This window comes from Camellia sinensis, chromosome 4, assembly GCF_055761805.1.
Source record: "Camellia sinensis isolate YWXY chromosome 4, ASM5576180v1, whole genome shotgun sequence".
NCBI classification, from domain to species: domain Eukaryota; kingdom Viridiplantae; phylum Streptophyta; class Magnoliopsida; order Ericales; family Theaceae; genus Camellia; species Camellia sinensis.
In genome coordinates this window covers 14,338,285-14,359,085 of record NC_138964.1, presented here as the reverse complement: position 1 = coordinate 14,359,085, position 20,801 = coordinate 14,338,285, and the positions used below count along the sequence as shown (strand labels likewise).

Genomic DNA, 20,801 nt, shown 5'->3' with positions numbered 1-20,801 from the left:
TTAAATATTAAAATATATAAACTCAAACCTCAAAACCAAACAATTTTTCTCTTTTCAAAATTCAAATCATGATTCAAAAATTAAACCAAACAGAGCTTTAATTGCTTTTTCCCTCTATCTAATTCTTTTATAAATTTTGTTAGCTTATCAAAGTGATTTTAGGTTAAATCACGTTGTTTAATGCTTTAGAAAGGTACTAGGGGCAATATTGTCCATCAAGAATAATTCCTAATGTTTACTTAACAACATGAGATAAATTGTTATGTAAATATAAATTTGGGCGGTTAAGGGAATCTATAATTTAGCTAAAGCTTAAGGCCATGTTTTTTTATCGGTGACGTGGAAGGGGGATTGGAGTGCTATGGTTGTGGGTCTCACCCATAGCTTGGTGATGATTTGGAAGAGAGAATAATAGTTCGAGGGGCTTACTAATCCCTCTCAGTAGGGGGATTAGTTTGGCTTGATTTTGGATGGAATTAAATAAATAATGAACGGATTTAGTCTATTTTATATAATTTTTTTTTATGCCAAGTACACATGTTTATTTTAATATTTGTTTTATTTTTTTAACATAAAATATATAAAAATAATTTAATAATCTCATTACTAATTATCTCCCACGCTATCTTATAACAAACGCATTTTTATTTAATCCTTTAACTAATAATTTCTGGTAGTACTACATGCACCAATTTATGTATCAACTATTATCATGTCATTATTAATGATCTTATTTATTATACAAATTACAAATATTTAAAATTTTTAAAATTATATCACATAATCTATTAATATACTAATTAATACATTAATTAATATTTATAATATTATTTATAATTCTCATATTAACAACTTCTTCGTTAACTATTTTCTGGCTAATAATTTTATACAACGTAATCCGTCAAATAAACATGGGCAAGAGGTGTAGGTAATGTACCCTAAAAACACAAAAAAGGGGAAATCGTGTGGGGGATTCGGAAAGAAGGGAACTAGTAAGTGGGTTGGTGGGTGGGAATTAGAGGGGTTTTGTATGGGAATTTGAGATTGAGAGAGAGAGAGAGAGAGAGAGAGAGAGGCACACAGAGAGAAGAGAGAGAGATGTCTAATAGCGAAAGGGTTCCTGTTGAGCTCTGTAAGGGCGTCAATGGCCTCGACAAGGTCGTCCTCCGTGAGGTTCGCGGCAGTTCTGCTGAAGTAATCTCTCTCTCTCTCTCTCTCTCTATATATATACACACACACACACACACACATGCGCCATGGATTCAGCTTGATTTCGGTTACGACTCTCTCCGTCTCTGCGATTCTGTTATCATTTTCTATGAATCTGTTGGTTTCTGTGCAATACATGGTGTGATCTGATTCTAGGTATGGTGTTTGTTGTCTCTGTCGACTGTCTTGCCCTTACCATTTCTTGAAATTCGTGGTTCATGCGTGAATTTTCCTTCGAGAGTTGAATTTCGTGATAAAATTGATTCTCGATATTGCCTTTATCGTGGACATTTGGTAATTGATTGTTGATTCTGAATCTAATGAGATATTTATCTGAATCTTGAATTATTCTCTATTCATTATATATATACATGTATTGCATATATAATTCAGATGAAAGCAGATCTTCATGTGGAATTTAGAAGTAAGACAATATCTGTTGTTAATAAGGGTTTGAGGTGGTTTATGCCTTCTTTAGGTACCATTTTGTTTCTGAACTCCATGAATCTGTTAAAAATAATTTATATATTTTTGTATTGCATATATACACATCATAGATAATAATTAAATGAAGGGTGGCTCTCTTGGTTTTTGGAATAATTGTGAAATCTCTTCTCTTTTGTTGAGTTTGGTTCACCTAGAAATCACGTTGCAATGTTTTCATTGGTGATATCCTCACCACCTTGCCTTGTTTCCTGGAGCAGATCCTAGTAAATAGATTACGACTTGTCTTTGCCTTCCTAGTAAATGGTAATATGTATCTGGGGGTAATTCACAGTGACAAGGCAAATCACACAGGCTTCAAGGTTATAATTCAATTGGACTTTAAACACTTCAAGTGCAAAATGGCGGAAAACATTGGCTTACACAAATTTTATAAGTTCTTTTTGTTTTTTGGATAGGTACTATTTTATTTATTTATTTTTCAATACAACAAGAACGACAGATATAAACTGCCTATGGGGAGGAGGAGGGGCATGCCTGGAGTTGAACCCCAGCTATGACATGGGATTCAAAGCGGCTAACCAACAGGCACACCAGTCTTCTCATATATATCCTTTAGAAGTGTTGAGGATACTTATGTTACAAAATGTTTGAAGTTGATGAAGCCATTTAAAATGTAGAGTGTCTGCCTAAAAGTAGAAAATAAACAAAAGAAACTGCATATTCCATTTCTTTAAGTTCCATACATCAAATTTCAGTAGTCACTGCCAATGAAAAAAAGAACTGAATACGTTGGTTCTTTTCCAGTGGTTATTGTTCTTTATATGTTTTTTTGTTGGAGGAAAAAGATCTATATTGATTAGTTGCTTAGAAATTTATTTATTTTTCTATTTCTAGAGTATGGTATGATCAATTCAAGTATCCTCTCCAACTTTTTGGGGCTGGCTACAATGTTCTGTTGCTTACCTATTTTTTCATGAGAGATTAGTGAGGATTCACCTTCTTATCGGTACTGATTTGATTGTCACTTAATTTAACGTTGTCACTGATTTGAGATCCACATAATTTATGTGTCGCTTGGTTTACATGGATTATGCTTCAGCTATTAGTTATAAATTTTCATAGATTTTGGTATAATATTTATAATAGGAAAGAGGTAAAAAGTAATGAACTTATTGAAATGTGTAGACAGATTATCTTGGGACTTGTCTAAAATTGGAGGTAGGTTTAAAAGATAGGTCATTTGCTAAATTAGAAATAAAAGATAAATGAGGTGTATATTTTTGTGATTGGGACACAATGGTTAGTTTGGTTTAGGTGCACATTTTCTTGGAAATTTCACTTGTTAATTTAGTGAAGGAAACATTTGCTTTGTTGAGTAGTAAAAGTTTGGCTGCCAAGTGTCAAATGTGGGTATGATTAAGAAAGGCAACCACTTCATAAAACTTAAGCCAAAGATTAGTTTTTTGTGGGTCTTACCTCTCACAGTGCCCTTGATCAAGGGAGGCCATAAGTGGGGAATGACTTTTTTGTACTCCCTTCATTTAGTCTCAATATAAGTATATTTATGTTCAAGTATGCTCGTGTGCCATGAACAGAATATTGAACTAGCTAGTATGCTATGAACAAACATGTTGACTTACTTTTGGTTTTGCTAAGTCTTTATTTAAACGTTCAAGTAATAAAGATACTTCTCCATTCGGTTATAAAAATTAAATAAAAGATTCTTTACCAATTAGTTGACAGAAAAAGAAATTGTCTCCATCAATCAACTGTTTCAATGTTCACAGAGGTGCCAGGGGAAAAATGTTTTGGCAATCATGTGTTATGTCCTTACGTGTTAGATGACTAATAATTGAAGGTTGAGTCAACTAGTCCATCCCAGCTGAAAATTTATTGAAAGATTGAAGGTTAGGCTGGTTTGATGTGTCCAATGGGACAAAATATACCTAACTTGATCTACTTTTTGCTTTCTTTAAAATGAGCATGTTAACATTTATTTATTTAAAAAATTTTCTTTCCTTGCCTAGTCAGTGTTTTATGTATAAAATATTACAAAATAGGTTAGATGGAGTTACACAACTTTCTGTTTGTTCTGGACTTAAGTTACTTCTTGCCAAATGAAAATATGAAATTGCAGTTTGCAAGGTGTGCATAATTCATGTTGTTTGCAGTAAACTTATCCTGTTGCACAGGTGTATCTTTACGGAGGTCATGTGACATCTTGGAAGAATGATCATGGAGAGGAGTTGCTTTTTGTCAGTAGTAAGGTACTTTGCATTTCAATTAATATTCAGTGGATTAATTTACTGCAAATTGCCTTTTCTACCAAAGACCAATGTTATCAATTTCATTTTTCTTCACATTAATATTCTGATTCTAATTCTCTATAACCATAAGTTTTTGTGGACAACACTAATTTTTGTGCCCCAAACCACATAGCTGTGGATTCTGGTTGAATAAAGAAAAATTCATCATTTTTTGAATCTTGACCATAGCCTGTTAAATTTGTGACATATTTCTCACATGCCATTTGGAAGAGGGAACATTCTCAGTTTTATTCATGGTTCAGAAAGTGTAGAGTGATGGGCTGGGGCTAATTTTCTTAGCCAATCATATGAACTTACCAGAGTGATCAGAATGCTAAGAATTTTCTGGCAACAAAAGACATTTGAGAGTGAGGTATGGGAGTTAATTAGGAGGATATTGGATGGTAAGTTTGATCAAGTCATGATTTTCTAATTATTGATTGGCTAGAGTAGGTGTAGGATGCTCAAAACAATGGTTCTAATACCATTATAAGCTAGAAATGTTTTGGCCTAAAAGAAAGAGGTGTAGTTTTTGGGTCAAATTAGTTACTGAGATTGGAGTCTTTCCTATTCTTATTTATTATTTTATTTACATGGCTGCAACTCTGATGGGTGTGGTAGGGTTGGGGGTTTATCAAGGCTTTGCCCGAAGTGTTGAGGGATTTGCCCGAGCCTAAGCTCTTGCCTGACCTGTCTTGCCTAAGCTAGAGCCCGAGTTTTTCCAAAGAAATTGGGCTTGTCTTGGGTTACCCAATTTCAACCCTAAAATTATCTCAAGGCGAGTATTGAGTAGTTCCTAAGAAGCACGGACATTTCTAAGAAGGTGGTGTATCCATGTTGGACACCAACACTCGTTGGACACTTCTCGCTGTGTCTGGCACTTGTCAAAATGTGTCCTATTTTTAAAAATTTTTTTTAGATCCGAACACTCTTCGGACACTTGGAGGACACACGTGCCCATTGCTTAAACACACGTGTCCACTTATTGCATACATATGAAACTAATTATAAGTTTGAACTAAATAATTTAGGATATAATAATAAACAAAAAAAAAAATATAAATTAATAAAATAAGTGTTATATTACATTTTTTTAATTATCTTTGAATGATATATTTATCTATATGACATATAATAAATATATAAAATTATATATTTTGTGTCGTGTCATGCATATTTTTAAAATTGGCATGTCAGCGTGTCCGTGTCGTGTTGCATGTCCATGTCCGCGCTTCTTAGAGTATTTCTAAACAAATGGATTGCAATTTCTAGAAATAGAAAAAAAAAAAAAAAACCCTCAAATGATACAACACATGGAACATAAAAAGAAAATTTGTTTTAGTTGTGTACCAAGTAGGACAATTGATTCAATTGTATTCTAAGTTAATTCAACAATGGGAACATACTCATTATTGAGGGGAACATTTTTATGGAAAGACAGTTTTTCAAGACACTGTTATGCAAAGCAACCTCTGTTATTTTTCAGTTTAAAACTGACATGAATCTTTTAATTTAAGTGATTCAATTCACAAACTAACAAATTAAGTACACAGCATAATATCCAAAGAGCACAATCACAAGAGAGAACAATTGTAAAGGGGAAAACCCAAAATTGGGAACGAACCATGATCTAACCTACTAATAATGATTACCACTTACAAGATTATTACTCAAATATTTTACTTGCTCAAGTCACATGAGCACCCCAATAGTCCAATCTTTAACCACGTTATTAGTGAACTTCTACAATCTTTATCAGCAGTTTCGAACATGAACTTTTTTTTGGTGAATATTTTGAACACAATCAGCTAGACCACGAAATTGCCCTAAATCTGTGTGAATGTTATTCCCTTACGCAAATTGATCTAGCAACCAGCAAAAATCAACCTCGACCTTTTGAAAGATTTGAGAAGGATATAGACTAAAATGCTCTCTTACATCTTCCAAGACTATCTATGTTAGCCTTGGGAGATTTAAGAGAAGCCTTTGTTTCAATAACTTGTAATCAATATTTGGAAACAAACTGGTCCCACTTATATTCTTCATTTGTATTATACTAAACTTTATACAAGTGATGTGAAGTAGCTAAAAGTTCTACTTCGAGTTGTCCAGATTATGGAATGACAGTGATTCATTGTGCAGGCTATTTTCAAGCCTCCGAAGGCAATTCGTGGTGGTATTCCTATATGCTTTCCTCAAGTGTGTGCTACTTAACCTTTCCCTTCTTTATTTTCTTTGGTTGCATTCATCTTGGTCAAGGAAACATGCTCTGTTTATGCAGTTTTCAAATCATGGCTCTCTTGAGCAACATGGGTTTGCTAGAAACAGGTTTTGGAGCATTGATACTGATCCACCTCCTTTTCCGACAAATTCCTCCAGTAAGGCTTTTGTTGATTTGATCCTTAAGCCCTCTGAAGAAGATTTGAAGATCTGGCCTCACAGGTACAGTTTGAGAACTTTCTAATTTTCTTGTGTGAGTTGAAAATGCGGCTAAATCCACTGTGTTCTTTAATTGCCTAATTTATTTTTGTATTCATGTCCAACACTCTTATATTGAGTGGATAAGCAAAAAGGGAGCGGACTTTAGCTGGTCCTTTTTTAAAGTCACGCCAATCTTTTTTTGCTTTTCTTGTTACTTTCAACTTGAATTTTTATAATCAAGTTTTGGTAGTAATTTCTACTTCTTACTTCACTATCTTTTTGTTCTCTTGTAGTTTTGAGTTTCGGTTGAGGGTGACCTTGGGACCTGGAGGAGATTTGATGTTGACATCGCGCATCAGAAATACCAACGTTGAAGGAAAACCTTTTACTTTCACATTTGCATATCATACCTATTTCTCTGTTTCAGACATCAGGTATGTACTGAAGTTGATTTGGCTTGCTTTCACTTCAATTAATCTGCTATGTGATAATTATGGCCTCTTTCATTCCTTAGTTGATGCTTCTATTAATATTTCTTTTTGTCAGATTGTTTGTCATCCATACCCTTAATCTTTCTCGAATATGAAGTCACCTTCCTTCTTCCATCTATGAGCAAGTTTCATTTAGGTTATAAATGTTTTTTTAATGGGGATATATACAAGAGTTCCAATGTAATGTTACTATTGATTGTCATGTTGATGTTGATGTTGGTTTTGAGAAGTGGCTTTAAAATCTCATAATTGATATAAAGGGGTAGAATGATGACTTGGGTACGATCAATGGCTGTTATATTGCGTGGTATCTTTTGCCAACCTCAACATAGAGGTGCAAGGTTGAGTCTTGGATGGACAAAGGTGTTTGCATCTTACTTGTCAAAAAGAGAATAAATAAAGAAAAGGGTCTTGGGTATGGGTTTAGATGAAATACAAAAGACATCAATCGATGATAACTCATCATCTACTGAATAGAACAAATGCTATATTATGTCATGGTATATTGCTCGAAGATATTTGTGTTGAACCGTTGATATGTACCTAGTTTTTTTTGTTTTTTTTGAGCGATATACCATGACAAGGAATAAAAAGGTCCAAACAAAAATATTTTATTAAAAAGATATAAACAAGGAAAGAGGACAAGAAATTTGACTCCTATTTGGAGAAGAATGAAAATAATTGTATTGGTTTACCTTTGAATGAGGTAGAGCCATGTATATATGATGAATTTATATTACAAACAAGGAAATAAAACTATCAAGGCACTAAATTCGTGATTCATACAATCACGGATTTTACACATACTACTATAAACAAAATATTCTATTTTCCTAATTCAACATATTCTAATTTCCTAATTCAACACTCTCCTCAAGCTGGTGTGAAGACATTCAACAAACGCAGCTTGGCAATGGATGACTGGAGCAAAGTCGGTTCCACAAATTTTGTGAACATGTTTGCTAATTGCCGAGAAGAAGAGACAAATGATGGACTCACAATACTAGTTCGAACCTTTTCTCTAATAAATTGTATATCAACTTCGATATGCTTGGTACGCTCATGAAGTACAAAATTAGAGGATAACATTATAGCATATTTGTTGTCTCAAAATAAAGAGGAAAGAGTAGTATCCTCAAAAACTAACTCTGCTAGAATAGAGTGAAGCCATAGAATCTTTACATGTTCCTTGTGCCATAGCTCGATACTCAGCCTCTGCAGAAGACCTAGAATAACTGCCTACTTCTCACTTTTTCATGATATAAGATGGTCACCATAGAAAGTACAAAAGCTAGAAGTAGAACGCCGATTAGTCCTATATCATGCATAGTCAGTATTAGTGAAATAGGAGAGCCCAGATTGAGGACCAGTTGTGAAGAACAATTCCAAGCCAAGAGAAGTCTTTAAGTATCTCAAAATGTGATGTATTGTGCCAAGGTGCTTTGTATGGGGTGCATGCATAAACTGACTCACAACACTAACTGCAAATGTCAAGTTAGGTTTAGTGTTGGTTAGATAAATGAGGCGTCCAACAAGATGCTAATACATGCTTGGGTCATCTAGTAACTTACCAGACTCTGATATGAGCTTGACATTAGGATCCATAGGAGTAGAAGCAGGTTTACACCCTAACATATTAGTATCCTTAAGCAAGTCAAGAGTGTACTTCCTTTGAGACAAGGAAATCCCTTGTCTTGAGCGAGCCACCTTAATTTCCAAAAAATATTTGAGATATTCCATATCCTTGATATCAAAAGTTTGGCCAAAGTCCTTCTTTACTTGTTTAATTTCGACAGAGTCATCGCCTATGAGAATAATGTCATCCACATAAACCAACAACATATACACTGATCCACAGAATTACGACAAATGAATAAAATATAATCTAAGTGGCACTGAACAAAATCCATGGAGATGATGAAAGAACTGAAATGATCAAACCATGCTCATGGAGACTGTTTCAATCCATACAAAGACTTGTGTAACCGACAAACCTTCCTTGAATACTCCCTCTCAACCAGAAAATCAAGTGGAGGAGCCATGTAAATCGTCTCAAGAAGATCCCCATGAAGAAACGCATTCTTGACATCAAGCTAATGAAGAGGCCAAGAATGTGATGCCGCAAGGGAGATAAGGAGACGTACAAAAGTAAGCTTGGCGACAGGGGTGAAAGTGGCTCCAAAATCCTTGCCAAGAATCTGTGTAAAACTCTTGGCAACCAAGTGGGCTTTGTAACGGTCAATTGAGCCATCAACGAGTGAACACCCATTTGCGACCAACAATGCTTTCCATAGGAAGTAAAGGTACAAGATCCCAAGTGTGATTCTGTTCTGAGGCTGCCATCTTAGTTTGCATAATCGTTACCCATTTTAGATTCTAAAGGCCCTTTGACACAGAATGATGAATGGACTCCAACTTTGTCATAGAAAAGATACTGGGAAATGGGATAATTAGTACTACTCAAATAACCCTATCGATTTGGAGGATGCCAATCTCGAGGTGGTTATGACGAGGAGGTAGAGGAGATGTAGCTAAAGGAGAAGAATTACCTAACCTAGAGATCGGAGAGGTGGCAGGGGGTAGTTGAGAGTGTGGGTGACGAGAGTATACCTGTAATAGGGAGAAGGAGGCGAAGGTGGAGAATGAGGAAGGGGGACAACTTCATGTGTAACGACGTCGAAAATAAGAACCGGGTGAACAATGGAAGTAACGGGAGTGGAAGCGTGCAAAGGAGGGTTAGTATAAAAAAAAAGATGATCATCACAAAAAGTGACATCCAAAGTGTGGTGAAAATGACAAGACACATGATCAAAACACCTATACCCTTTCGACATGACCCTTAAGAAGACAACGAATAGCTGTGTTATCTAACTTAGTACAAGAGGGACTCTGATCTTGAACAAAACAAGTACACCCAGAGACACATGGTAGGAGATGAAATCGAGTGGTGTTGGGCATAAGGGATTAAGACCATGCAACACATGACTACTTCTCCTATTAATCAAATAAATAGTTGTGAGGACAACCATTTGCCCATAAGACTTGGGGACACTCATACCTCAAAGGAGACACCACACAACATATATGATATGATGGTTTTTACGTTCAATAACACCATTTTGCTCAAGGGTCTGAGGACACATAAATTTTTGAAGGATACCGGTTTGATTATGATAGGACTGAAATTCATTGGAAATATATGCCCCACCATTATTAGAACGGATCTTTCTAACAACTATATGAAATTGAGTCTTAACCATTTGCAAAAAATGAACAAAAATGGAAAATATATCAGACTTACGGTGAAGCAAATAAACCCAAGTGCATCTAGTGTGATCATCAATGAATGTTATGTAATATCTATGATCAAAAAAAGCAGTGGCAGGAGAAGGACTCCAAACATCAGAATGTATAAGATAAAAAACACTAGGAGCACGAGTCATATGAGGTATATAACTAGTACAAGTATGTTTAGATAACTCACAAACCACATAATAAAATTTGAATCTTTGCAAGCTTTATTTAATAACGGAAAAAGTTAACATAAGTATTGAAAGTTGACATGACCCATACGGGCATGCCATAATTCTGAAGTTTGAACATTAAAAACACAAGATATCGAAGTAGGCAAAATATACGCCTAAAAACTAGCTAAAGTAGGAAAAGACAGTTAGTCCGGTGGATCTCCAAAATAGTAAAGCCCATCATGCTCATAGCCCCTGCCAAAAGACACGAAGAAGGTAAGAAGATGACAACACAATTAAAGGTTTTGGCAAGCCGATTGATAGATAATGGATTATATGCGAAAGTAGGAACATGCAAAATAGACGACAGATTAATATTAGGAGATAAAGACACCACACTCTTATGACTAACAAAGGAGGAAAAGCCATCAACAAGACAAACAGATTGGGCAACAGTAGTAAAGCCTGGAGAAGAAAGAAAGGAAAACCCACCTGCCATATGATCATTAGCCCTTGAATCTAGAACCTAGGAAGGACTAGCAGACCGAACATGAAAAACAGTAGAAGTACCTATAGCAAGGGTGGCAGTAGTGGAAGAAGATGGGCCATGAGAACTAGTAGTGAGGAATCCCAACTAAGCTTGAAGCTGACTAATTTGAGTCTGTGACTTCTGTATGCGAGGGATATTAGGAATCTCAGGAGCAGGAGTAGCCTCTACTAAAGTAGCAGTGTGAGGGGTGCTGGTACCACACGTGTGAGAGGAACATTGCCTTAACTAATGATGAAGTTTGAAGCAACGAGTCTTAACATGTTCAGTAGCACCACAATGATGACAAGTAACTGGACTAGTAGGACCCCGAGAACTAGACTTGGCAGTAAGAGCCATCTGATCAGATGAAACCAAAGACACTGGAGGAGGGCTTGGCTGAACCAAACACCGATGGCACTCAGCACTGTTAATGGTGGCAAAGGCCTCATAGAGAGATGGCATAGGTGATGTGTTTAAAATTTGAATTTGAAGATACTCAAATTTAAGGTTTAAACCCATTAGAAATTGGTAATGTGCTGCCGGGCAAGTCGCTTGGACACAAGAGAGGCGGTTTCGGTGGGTAACTTAGTCAAGGGCTCATATTGGGCTAACTCTTCCCAACGGGCATCCAAAGAACTTCACTACAAAAAGTCCCAATGTAAACTGAGAGTCTGAGAGGCACGTGCAATATCCTAATAAGGTTTAAAGATATGAGCATGAGCATACATATGTGTCAATGCATTCCGTAAGCTTGGAACAGTGTCACAGTAGAGGAACATATGGTAAATCCGGTCCTCCATGGAATTGAACATCCAACCAAGGATATTATAGTTATCAATATCCCATTGGCTATGAGTAGGATTGGTGGCTGCCGACTGTAGTAGTAGTAGTAGGTAAAAGCCAAAGCCAATGAGCCCCCCCTCCTAAATAGAGTTTAAGGGAATGACTCCAAACAGCCAAATTTTTCTTGTTTAACATCATACTTGTAATACGATGAATAGGAGTGTGATGAGAAAGAGAAAAATCAGAACTAACCAGAATGGGTTTTGTGGAAACCTCATTAGACATGGCGGGAGGAGACTCATCAGTCATGGTGGGATGTTGAGGCTGAAAAATACACTGCAATACAGTCCAAATAGAACTCAAGACGCCGGAAAAAACTCAACGGCGTATCCAAATAAATTCTACCAAACAAACCCGGTAGCCCACTGAATGAAAAGAACCAGAAAAAGTGCTTAATACATTCAGCACCTAGCACCCAAGAAGAGAAAAGGGGGTGAAACACACCCTAGGGAAGTAACTGAACCAGACCCACTCACATAAGGGTCTGTTCGGCTAGCAAAGAACCCTCAGCAGGTGGTTCTGGGGGCTGCCGAGGGACAAGGATGAAGAAAGAGGGGCTGTCGATGGGCAAGGAGAGGAGAGGAGAGGAGAGGAGGGACTGTCTGTCGGCATATGGGTGAGGGCTAAGAAGAGCTTTCGGCTGAAGGGGATGACCTGCGGGTGGTGGCTGGTGGCTGTTGACAGAGAGGGAGGGAGAAAGGGAGGCTACGGTTTGGGCTTTGATACCAAGAAGAATGAAAATAATTGTATTGGCTTACCTTTGAATGGGGTAGAGCCTTGTATATATAATGAATTCATATTACAAACAAGGAAATAAAACTATCAAGGCACTAAATCCTTGATTCATACAATCACGGATTTTATATATACTACTATAAACAAAATATTCTAATTTCCTAATTCAACGTAATCTAATTTCCTAATTCAACATTCGATTCAAATCTTAATCAATCTATCTGAATCGTTTGTGAATTGAACAATTCATGACTTGGATAGAATCCATTAGTTTTGGTAAGCTTTTAAATGCAACAACCACAAAAACTCTTATTTTCTCTAGTCTTTCCCTCCAAAATAAGCTTCAAAGACCTTTAGGCATAACATATGGTGATACTTGTGTCTTCCCTCTTCTCTCTGCTATGGTAGATTTGTAATAGTGCGTGAATTGAACAATTCACGGTTTGGATACAGTTCATGAGTTTTGGTAGGCTTTCAAATTCAACAACCATATCTCCAAAATAAACCTCAAACATGACATATAGTAATACTTGTGTCTTCTTTCTTTTTTGTGCTATGGTTGATCTACGACCTCTAAAAACTCAAATTTTCTTTATCTAAATAACTCCAAATAAAAAATTTCCTTTTTTACATGTTCCAACATGCAGAGAGATTTTTTTGATATTATTTTCTTAGAAAAGGTTGTTGCTTTGGCCTAGGTATGTGCATTGATACAAGCCATTAAAAAAATAATTTTTGCTTTGTAACTTATATTGGCGCTGTTTGGGAAGTGCCCACAGAGGCTATTATAGCCTAAAAATTTTTTTTAGCCAAAAAGCCACTTTTTCAAGCTTTTTCCAAAAAAAAAAAAAAAAAATAGGACTGCACAGCCGGCAGTGTAGGCAACCTACACTGTCAGCTAGAAAAAATGTTCCATCAATGAACATTTTACGATTTTACCCCTTCATAGCAATTTAAAAAAATATTTTTTTAGGGACAAATTTGTCATTTTAATATCAAACATCATTTCAACACATTTTTTAATACAACAACTCAAATAAAATCCATCTCATCTTCCCAAACACAAAAACTAAAATAGCCTACTAAAATAGCCAAAAAGCCAAATAGCCTACTAAAATAGCCACTTCCCAAACGAGGCCATTGTTGCAAGTCAATACAATACATGGTTTTGCTACAATACAATTTAGGAATGATAATTGTGATCATCGAAATTTGTGTTGTGTAAGTTGCACAACACTAATTAACGGAATTCTAAATGTCTTGAATAGTTAACAACTTCATGAATTAAGAAAAAATAATGGGCAACTATTGTTCCAATATAGAAGAGCTACATTGTCCACATTGAGGGTAATGCTAACAAAAGTGGAAAATCAAACTCAACAATGGTTAAGATATCAAAGCAAGACATGGACACTTGGGGTTTAATTAATGCTTTACTACAAGACCTGTGAAGGTGGACATAATTAACGCCAATAGTATAGGTACAAGGTAAGTGGTTCAAGAAACGACAAAAGGGGGAACATTGAGTAGGGGTGAAATTGTTGGAGTGCAGCTTAGTCAAGACCATAATCCCTTTTAAAGTTGGTGAAACAATTGAGATGTTAGAGAGGCTAATGAAAAGGTTTAACGGACAATTGAAAAGCGCAGCCCACACTTTTCCTTAAAATCCAGGTATTTAAAGAGAGGGAAACTGGAGCCTTATAACAAACACAGATGGGGCAACTCCAGGCGACGTGGGACACATTCCAACACGGGCTAGGTAAATTTCTCAGGCTTTCTTTTGAGGGATTTGAAATTAGGCCATGAGGCTGTTAATGGCAATTGAAGCAATAACGGTGCTAGAGAAGGATTGTGTGGCTGTGAAGCAAAGTAGGAGAAGCAAAACTAGTTGTGAAAGGGAGTCAATGAATTTGTCTAGTCCTATGAATTATGATGATAGAAAAAAAGGGTTGGATTGAAGGAGGTAAATGAGGGGCTTGATGTTGATTGCCCTTGGTAATTGGTTGTCTAAATGCTAGCTTTCTTGTTGCTTTTATGTCCTTTCTAGCCTTCATGAGGTCTGAACTACTGCAATAGCCTTTGTTTATGTTGTTTTGCTTTGTACTTGGCGATGTTATCAAAGGCGTGTTGAGGCATGCACATAAACACACTTGAATCGCCTCAACATCTCTAGGATGAGGCGACTTTAATGAATCGCAATTGCGGTTCTCGAGGCATGTGGGCCGCAAGGGGCAAAGAGGCGTGCTTTTCTTCCGATTGTGCCTAATTTATTAAAAATAGGATATTGATCCATTATTATTTTATATTTTGTGCACATCCTATCAAAGTCTCCCTAATAAGTAGATAGTCTTAACCTTAGACAACAAGTTGAATATAGATACCTAAACTTTTATATTTTGGCTTACATATAATTTTTTGTTTATTTTATTTTTTTTGCCTCTAGGCTGTGACAATGCAGTCTTTAGTGTTCATTGTTAAATGATTTAATTTCTAATCGAAAAAAGGTGATAACCTTTGTATGAAGCTTCTGCTTACAGCAGAGCTTGGTAGACAGGTAGGTAGTTTTCCCACCACTTTATTTTTTTTCGGTGGGAATGCTGATTCCCGTGACTTGGAACCCATGCCATAGCACTGGGAGCAGATAACACTTGCCATTGCTCTTGGTTACAAGCTCTGGGTTGGGCCAATGGATTCCATCTAAATTGCTGTATTTTATTCTATTTTTTTCATTGGACCAAAGCTCAAAATTTTTAACCCCCCTTTAAATTTGTCCTAGGGCTCCTAGCTGAATAATTCTAGAGAAATTATTGAACAGACTTAGATGTCATCTATAAGGTTTTTAACCCCCCTTTAATAAAGTTTTTCTTTTTGCTGCCTCAGCAGTGGGGAGAAGTCTACTGGTTTTTAGGGCCTTTAGGCCTTGTTTGGTATTGTGAGGTATTTAGTTTAGAAGTGATTTTGGGGCCTTTGAACTGCTTTATTGTCTGTTTGATATTTTACAATACTTTGACATTTTGAGTTTTTTTACTTAAAGTTGTTTTGAGCGAAGCAATGAGTATGGTGCTTCAACAACCAAAAAATATTAAACCTATCTAGAAAACTACTCAAAAGCACCTTATTACAAGTCACAACACCACGCCACCAATTGGGGCCTTGGTGTGCTTTCTACCTTGGACAAAAAGGTATTGGTCCACAGAGACATATGCACTTGTGTTAAGAAATTTGTGGTGTTTGCCCTCAATTTGAATGTATATTTTATTTTGGACCCCTCAATAAGAAAATAAGAGACTTTCTAGTGAAGGACCAACCTTTAGGTTGAGGACGTGAAGTCCCAGATCGCCTGGGTACTAAAGCATATAGCTAATTTTTGGGGTTGAGTTTTACTGAAGACCATTTAACATGGTATTATAGTCGAAGTACCAGGGATGGATAGGGTGTGTGTCACTGGCTTGCTTGCCGCAGGTGCTGCCAAGTGAGCATGTTGGGCATGAGGAAGGGTGTGAAGTGAAGTCCCACATCGTCTGGGTACTAAAGTAATGTGAAGTATATAAGCGTGAAGGCATCCCCTCCTCAATAGTTAGCTTTTGGGGTTGAGTTCTACCAGAGACTACGTAACATAGGAAATATTTTGGAGTACATTATTGCTCTCGCTAGAGTACACTACCGCTCTTACTATGTCTCTCTCTCTCTCTATAATTTTTTATATATGTTTCTTGCATTTTCCTTTTCTTGATTTCTTTTTATTTATTTATTTTTTTTGGGAGGGGGAATCTCTCTCCCTCTCCTGGAGGGGATTTTGCTCCACTTGATTTTTGTCAAGGTTAGCAAGCCTTCTCAAATAAATCTAGTAATTTTGCAATTTTTCGATAACTGTTTTGAATATGAGTTGGACCAAATATCAGGAATTTTTGAATTGTAAGAACATGCTCTTAAATTTGAGTAGTACTTGTTTCTGAAAAAACTGCAAACACAAGGATAGGATAAAATGTTCTTTTGTTTACTTATTTTGTGCTGAAGAGGAAGGAGGTTCGAAATTGGTTTGTAAATTTTTGTTCCTAGAATGGTAGGGCTGTAAATGGATATATCCTCAAGCATGGAGTAGCGACAGGTTAAATGATGAAAGTTTCAAAATTAAGTAGTCTTTTAGTTCAAGATTGATATGCTTATTAATAGTCAAAATCTTCACTATTGGGAGATTTTGGATTGGGCCATTTTATTTAGTTCATGAATGTCTTCAAAGGTTTAGTGCAATCATAAGGTGCCCTGTTGCAATGTTATCGTAGGACCATTTTCGGTTACTTTTGGTGGATTACAGTCTGCAGCTTTGAATTGTTTTTTAATTTGAATTAGCTTATTTGCTTCTATTCAGTGAAGTTCGGGTTGAAGGTTTGGAGACGCTGGATTATCTTGACAACTTGAAGAATAAGGAGCGATTTACTGAACAAGGGGATGCAATAACTTTTGAATCAGAAGCAAGTCCAGGAAATCATTTACTTGTCCCTGATTCTTGCTATGTTTGTGTACATATGTTTTAATGCTTATAATGTGTTACCTGTGCTATTTAGGTGGACAAAATATACCTCAGCACACCTACGAAGATTGCAATTTTGGATCATGAGAAGAAACGAACATTTGTTATTCGGAAGGATGGCCTTCCAGATGCTGGTGAGAATGACCTTGTCCATCTTTTTTCTTGAAGATGTCAGATTGTGTGTTTAAATTGGGTTTGAGTTCTCTGGTTGGATAGTATTGGTTGAAAGATTTATGTCATGTCATAATTTATCAGCTCATTAATTGCCTAGTTTAATCATTCATTTACGTTGAGGCTAGTCATAGAATTCTCATGATCCATCTAGTGAATATTTTTTTTGCCAAGAGATGACTCTGGATAGTGGAGGGAATACTTCTTCCTTGTGTTCGTATGCTTTGACTGAGTTAGTGAGCTTTACAGATTAGCCAGCTAAATGAAATTTAGAAATTTAGAATACCAGAGAACTTAAATACTGAAGCAATGGAACAAAGTAATGCTCTAGACAATGGTTGCAGCTACATGAAGAATGTATTTATTTATTTAGATTTTTGAGTTCATAAGATCTTTCTTTATATGGGGTGGGGGTGGAATTATGTTCAACTATTTCTTCTTCAGTGGTGTGGAATCCCTGGGATAAGAAGGCGAAAGCCATGGCTGATTTCGGAGATGACGAATATAAGCATATGCTGTGCATGGAGACTGCTGCGGTGGAAAAAGCAATAACACTCAAGCCTGGTGAGGAGTGGAGAGGAAGGCAGGAACTCTCTGCTGTTCCTTCCAGTTATTGCAGTGGGCAGCTTGATCCTCAGAGAGTCCTCCAGAGCAGCTAAAATGTCCATTTTCTGGTCTAAATCCAGTACAGGTACTTTGCCGACTTCATTATTATTATTTTGTTTAATCATCTCAAATATTGGTTTTCTAAATATTTATATTAATCTGTCAAATAAAATTGGGAAGAGAAGATTGCTTATGGGCCCCTTTGAGATAGCTTTTGCTTATGCATAATTGGTTTTCTTTGGATGCCGTGTTCAGAAGTCTTAGTAGTTGTCAAGAGTGACTATGTGACCATTTGGGTTATGGAATGCCAAGTCATTTATCTATTTTATATAATATTTGATTATAAATTAGATACATAAAAATTTCAACCAAATAAGAACCTACTATAAAATATGTATTTTTGTGCTTTTAAATGTGTAAAAATGACTAGATAGGCATATGCCTCGCACATATATATATATAGTTGTGTTTGTGTTTATTTTAACATTTATTTGATTCATGGAAGTATATCAGAATATAAAAAATAAAACAAAGCAAAAAAATGTTTCATTTGTATGGATGGATTATATAAATATATTGTACAGTTCAAAAATATTTAAGTGGATAATGGATGTTGAGGCTTGATCCCACAGAGCTGTTGAAGGTCAAGTCCTGGTAGCTGCATGCACACGTCTATTTTTCCCATTTTTTTTTAAACTAAATGAGAGGCATAATTGGCAGAGATTTCAAACTTGGATAGTAACATTTGGCATGGGTTTCTGCATTGGGACATGTTTAGCAAATGCAATTATGTATTGCCAAACTCAAACACAGAATTGCTTTTGGGCCCAAATGTGTTTTTAAGTGTTTCAAACGTGATTCCCCAAAGGGCTATGTTGTGATCATATTGCTAGGAATTTTAATTTCTCATGAATGATAAAACACAAACTGTGCTTTCACACACATGCATGAGAGAGAGAGAGAGCTACCTATGAAGCACGGACACCTCTCAGGGGGCTACGTATCAGTGTCGGACACGGACACGTTGTGGACACGTGTCTGACACATCCCAGAAGGTGTCCCATTTTTTTATATATATATATATATATGTTTTTGCCGAGGGACACGTGAGGGACATGTTTCGGACACTGCAGGGTCAAAAACATAATTTCTGAAACTTCAAGTGGGGGTTAATTTGTAAAAAAAAATTGAAGCAGTTAAACCAATTTCTAACCAAGATGTCGAACAGAAAGAAGAGAGGAGACTGAGAGAAGGCTGCTCTTTCCTCTTGCTGTTATTGAAGGTATGTTCTTCGATCATCTATCTTCTTCTTTTGATCTCTCTCTCTTAGTCGCTCTCTCTCTTTCTTCTTTGTCGACATCTCTCTCGGTCACTCTCTCTCTATTTCTTCAACTTTCTTCTTCTTTTTCTTTTTATGCTGAATTAACCTCTTTCTCTCTCTTAGACTTTTTTTTTTTTTGGGGGGGGGGGTGTCTTTTTCTCTATCTCTATCTCTATTATTTATTTATATATTTTTTTGGATGATTAGTTTATAAGAACAAATTAGTTTTGTTAATTTTAATGATGTGTTTATTAATTTTATTATAGGAACCATTTTTTAATTCTAAAATATGGCAATGGCTACTACGGGTGGTAGTTCTAATGACATACCTAATGACATATAATAAATAAATTTAATTATATATCTTGAACATGTCCCCAGCGTGTCGTGTCCTCTATTTTTTGAAAATTTATGTGTCCGCGTGTCCGTGTCATGTCATGTGCCCGTGTCCGTGTCCGTGTCCGTGTCTGTGCTTCATAGTTTGGGGCTTTATAAAACCATAGCGTTCTGTAGTAGAGTGGTATACAGAGCGCAAAACTTTCCATGCATGATAATTTGTTCAAAATGAATCTAGGTTCCCTATATTAGAGTGGTGGACAGAGCACATCCCTAACCCTGTGGTTGGGATACACTATCACGACTACACTCAAATATATGAACTTTTCTGATCTGAACAATTTTGCTAAGCACCTAGTTGTAGGCCTTCACAATATTATTTTGACAGGGATGGGTAGTGATTAAATAGGTAAATTGTTTGCGTGACACATGAAGAGGCATGGATTTCTCTTGCTTTGTATTCCTGCATCTCCGAGTGGTTTTCCAGGTTATCTTGTTTGCTGAGGATATGTTTTGATTTCTCGGAAGAGTTGGTTACTGGTTGTTCTGAATATGGTAAATGGTTATGGCCCAAGTGACATGGTTCTCCCCTCTCCTCCTCGATGTTTAGCTTAACCTTTAGGCAATGTTTGTTTAGGTGGAGATGACTTTGAGATTGGATTCATAATCTGGCAAAATGCATAGTCTCACGTTTGGCTAAAAAAATTGGGGTCTGGACTAACGGGAGGTACAGACTAATTAGCTAAGTTGCAAAATTGATAGGATTTTGTCAATCCATCCCCATAATCTTGGGCCAATTCAAACACGGGACAGAATACACAATTCAAATGAATTGATAATTCCATTGATCAACAGTCCTTGGAATGCTAAATGTAATCAGGTCCCTCCAAACAAACATGGCCTAACAGTCCTATAATTACCTGTCTATCCTTCAACTGGTTAATAAAATGCTTCAGTTTGTTTTCACGTGCTCTCTTATCTGAAAGGGGTGTGGTACACATGAATTCTCAGAATGATTCGTGTAGTTGTTTGCTATACTTGTTAACTACTGTCCCGACATTAATTTTATAGGTGACCTATTTCTGCAGGGGGCTCGCTATGTTCCAATATGTGATCGGAGCACAACAACGAGCAACATCTTGCTTTGGATTTTTGTCTTGGTTTTTTTTTTTTTTATTGTAACCCCTCTCCCTTGTCTAATTTTCTGGTACTTGGGTGGAAGGTGGATTCATGAGTAGAGTTGTCAAATAATGTTTCTGTTTTTAATGGTTGGTTGTGTGGTAGCATTGTCAAAGTGGGGAACAAATATATACACATATGCATAGCATGGTTTAAAAAAAATGAAAAAGAAGCTACTGCTGGGAACTTGGGGATTATTTCTGTCTAAAAGG

The 20,801-nt window shown here is 36.4% G+C and overlaps 1 protein-coding gene across 8 annotated transcripts; it reads left to right on the top strand.

The window, feature by feature from the left end:
* Positions 1-872: 872 nt before the first annotated feature.
* On the top strand, positions 873-20,786 carry LOC114312748 (putative glucose-6-phosphate 1-epimerase). Of its 8 annotated transcripts, none has more exons than XR_014366041.1 (11): positions 932-1,194; positions 2,112-2,241; positions 3,849-3,923; positions 6,105-6,161; positions 6,244-6,404; positions 6,677-6,817; positions 16,815-16,917; positions 17,011-17,110; positions 17,592-17,838; positions 18,982-19,035; positions 20,499-20,786. XR_014366041.1 is itself a non-coding variant. In XM_082924275.1 (10 exons), exons 1-9 carry the CDS (start codon positions 1,145-1,147, stop codon positions 17,804-17,806), a joined length of 1,032 nt encoding a protein of 343 aa, XP_082780401.1. In that variant the 5' UTR covers positions 891-1,144; the 3' UTR covers positions 17,807-17,838; positions 20,499-20,786. The 8 variants fall into 8 exon arrangements, 4 of the variants coding, with proteins under 4 accessions (XP_028114828.1, XP_082780404.1, XP_082780401.1 ...); XR_014366042.1 differs by having other exon boundaries at positions 18,887-19,035; XR_003646950.2 differs by lacking the exon at positions 2,112-2,241 and having other exon boundaries at positions 873-1,194.
* Positions 20,787-20,801: the final 15 nt, after the last annotated feature.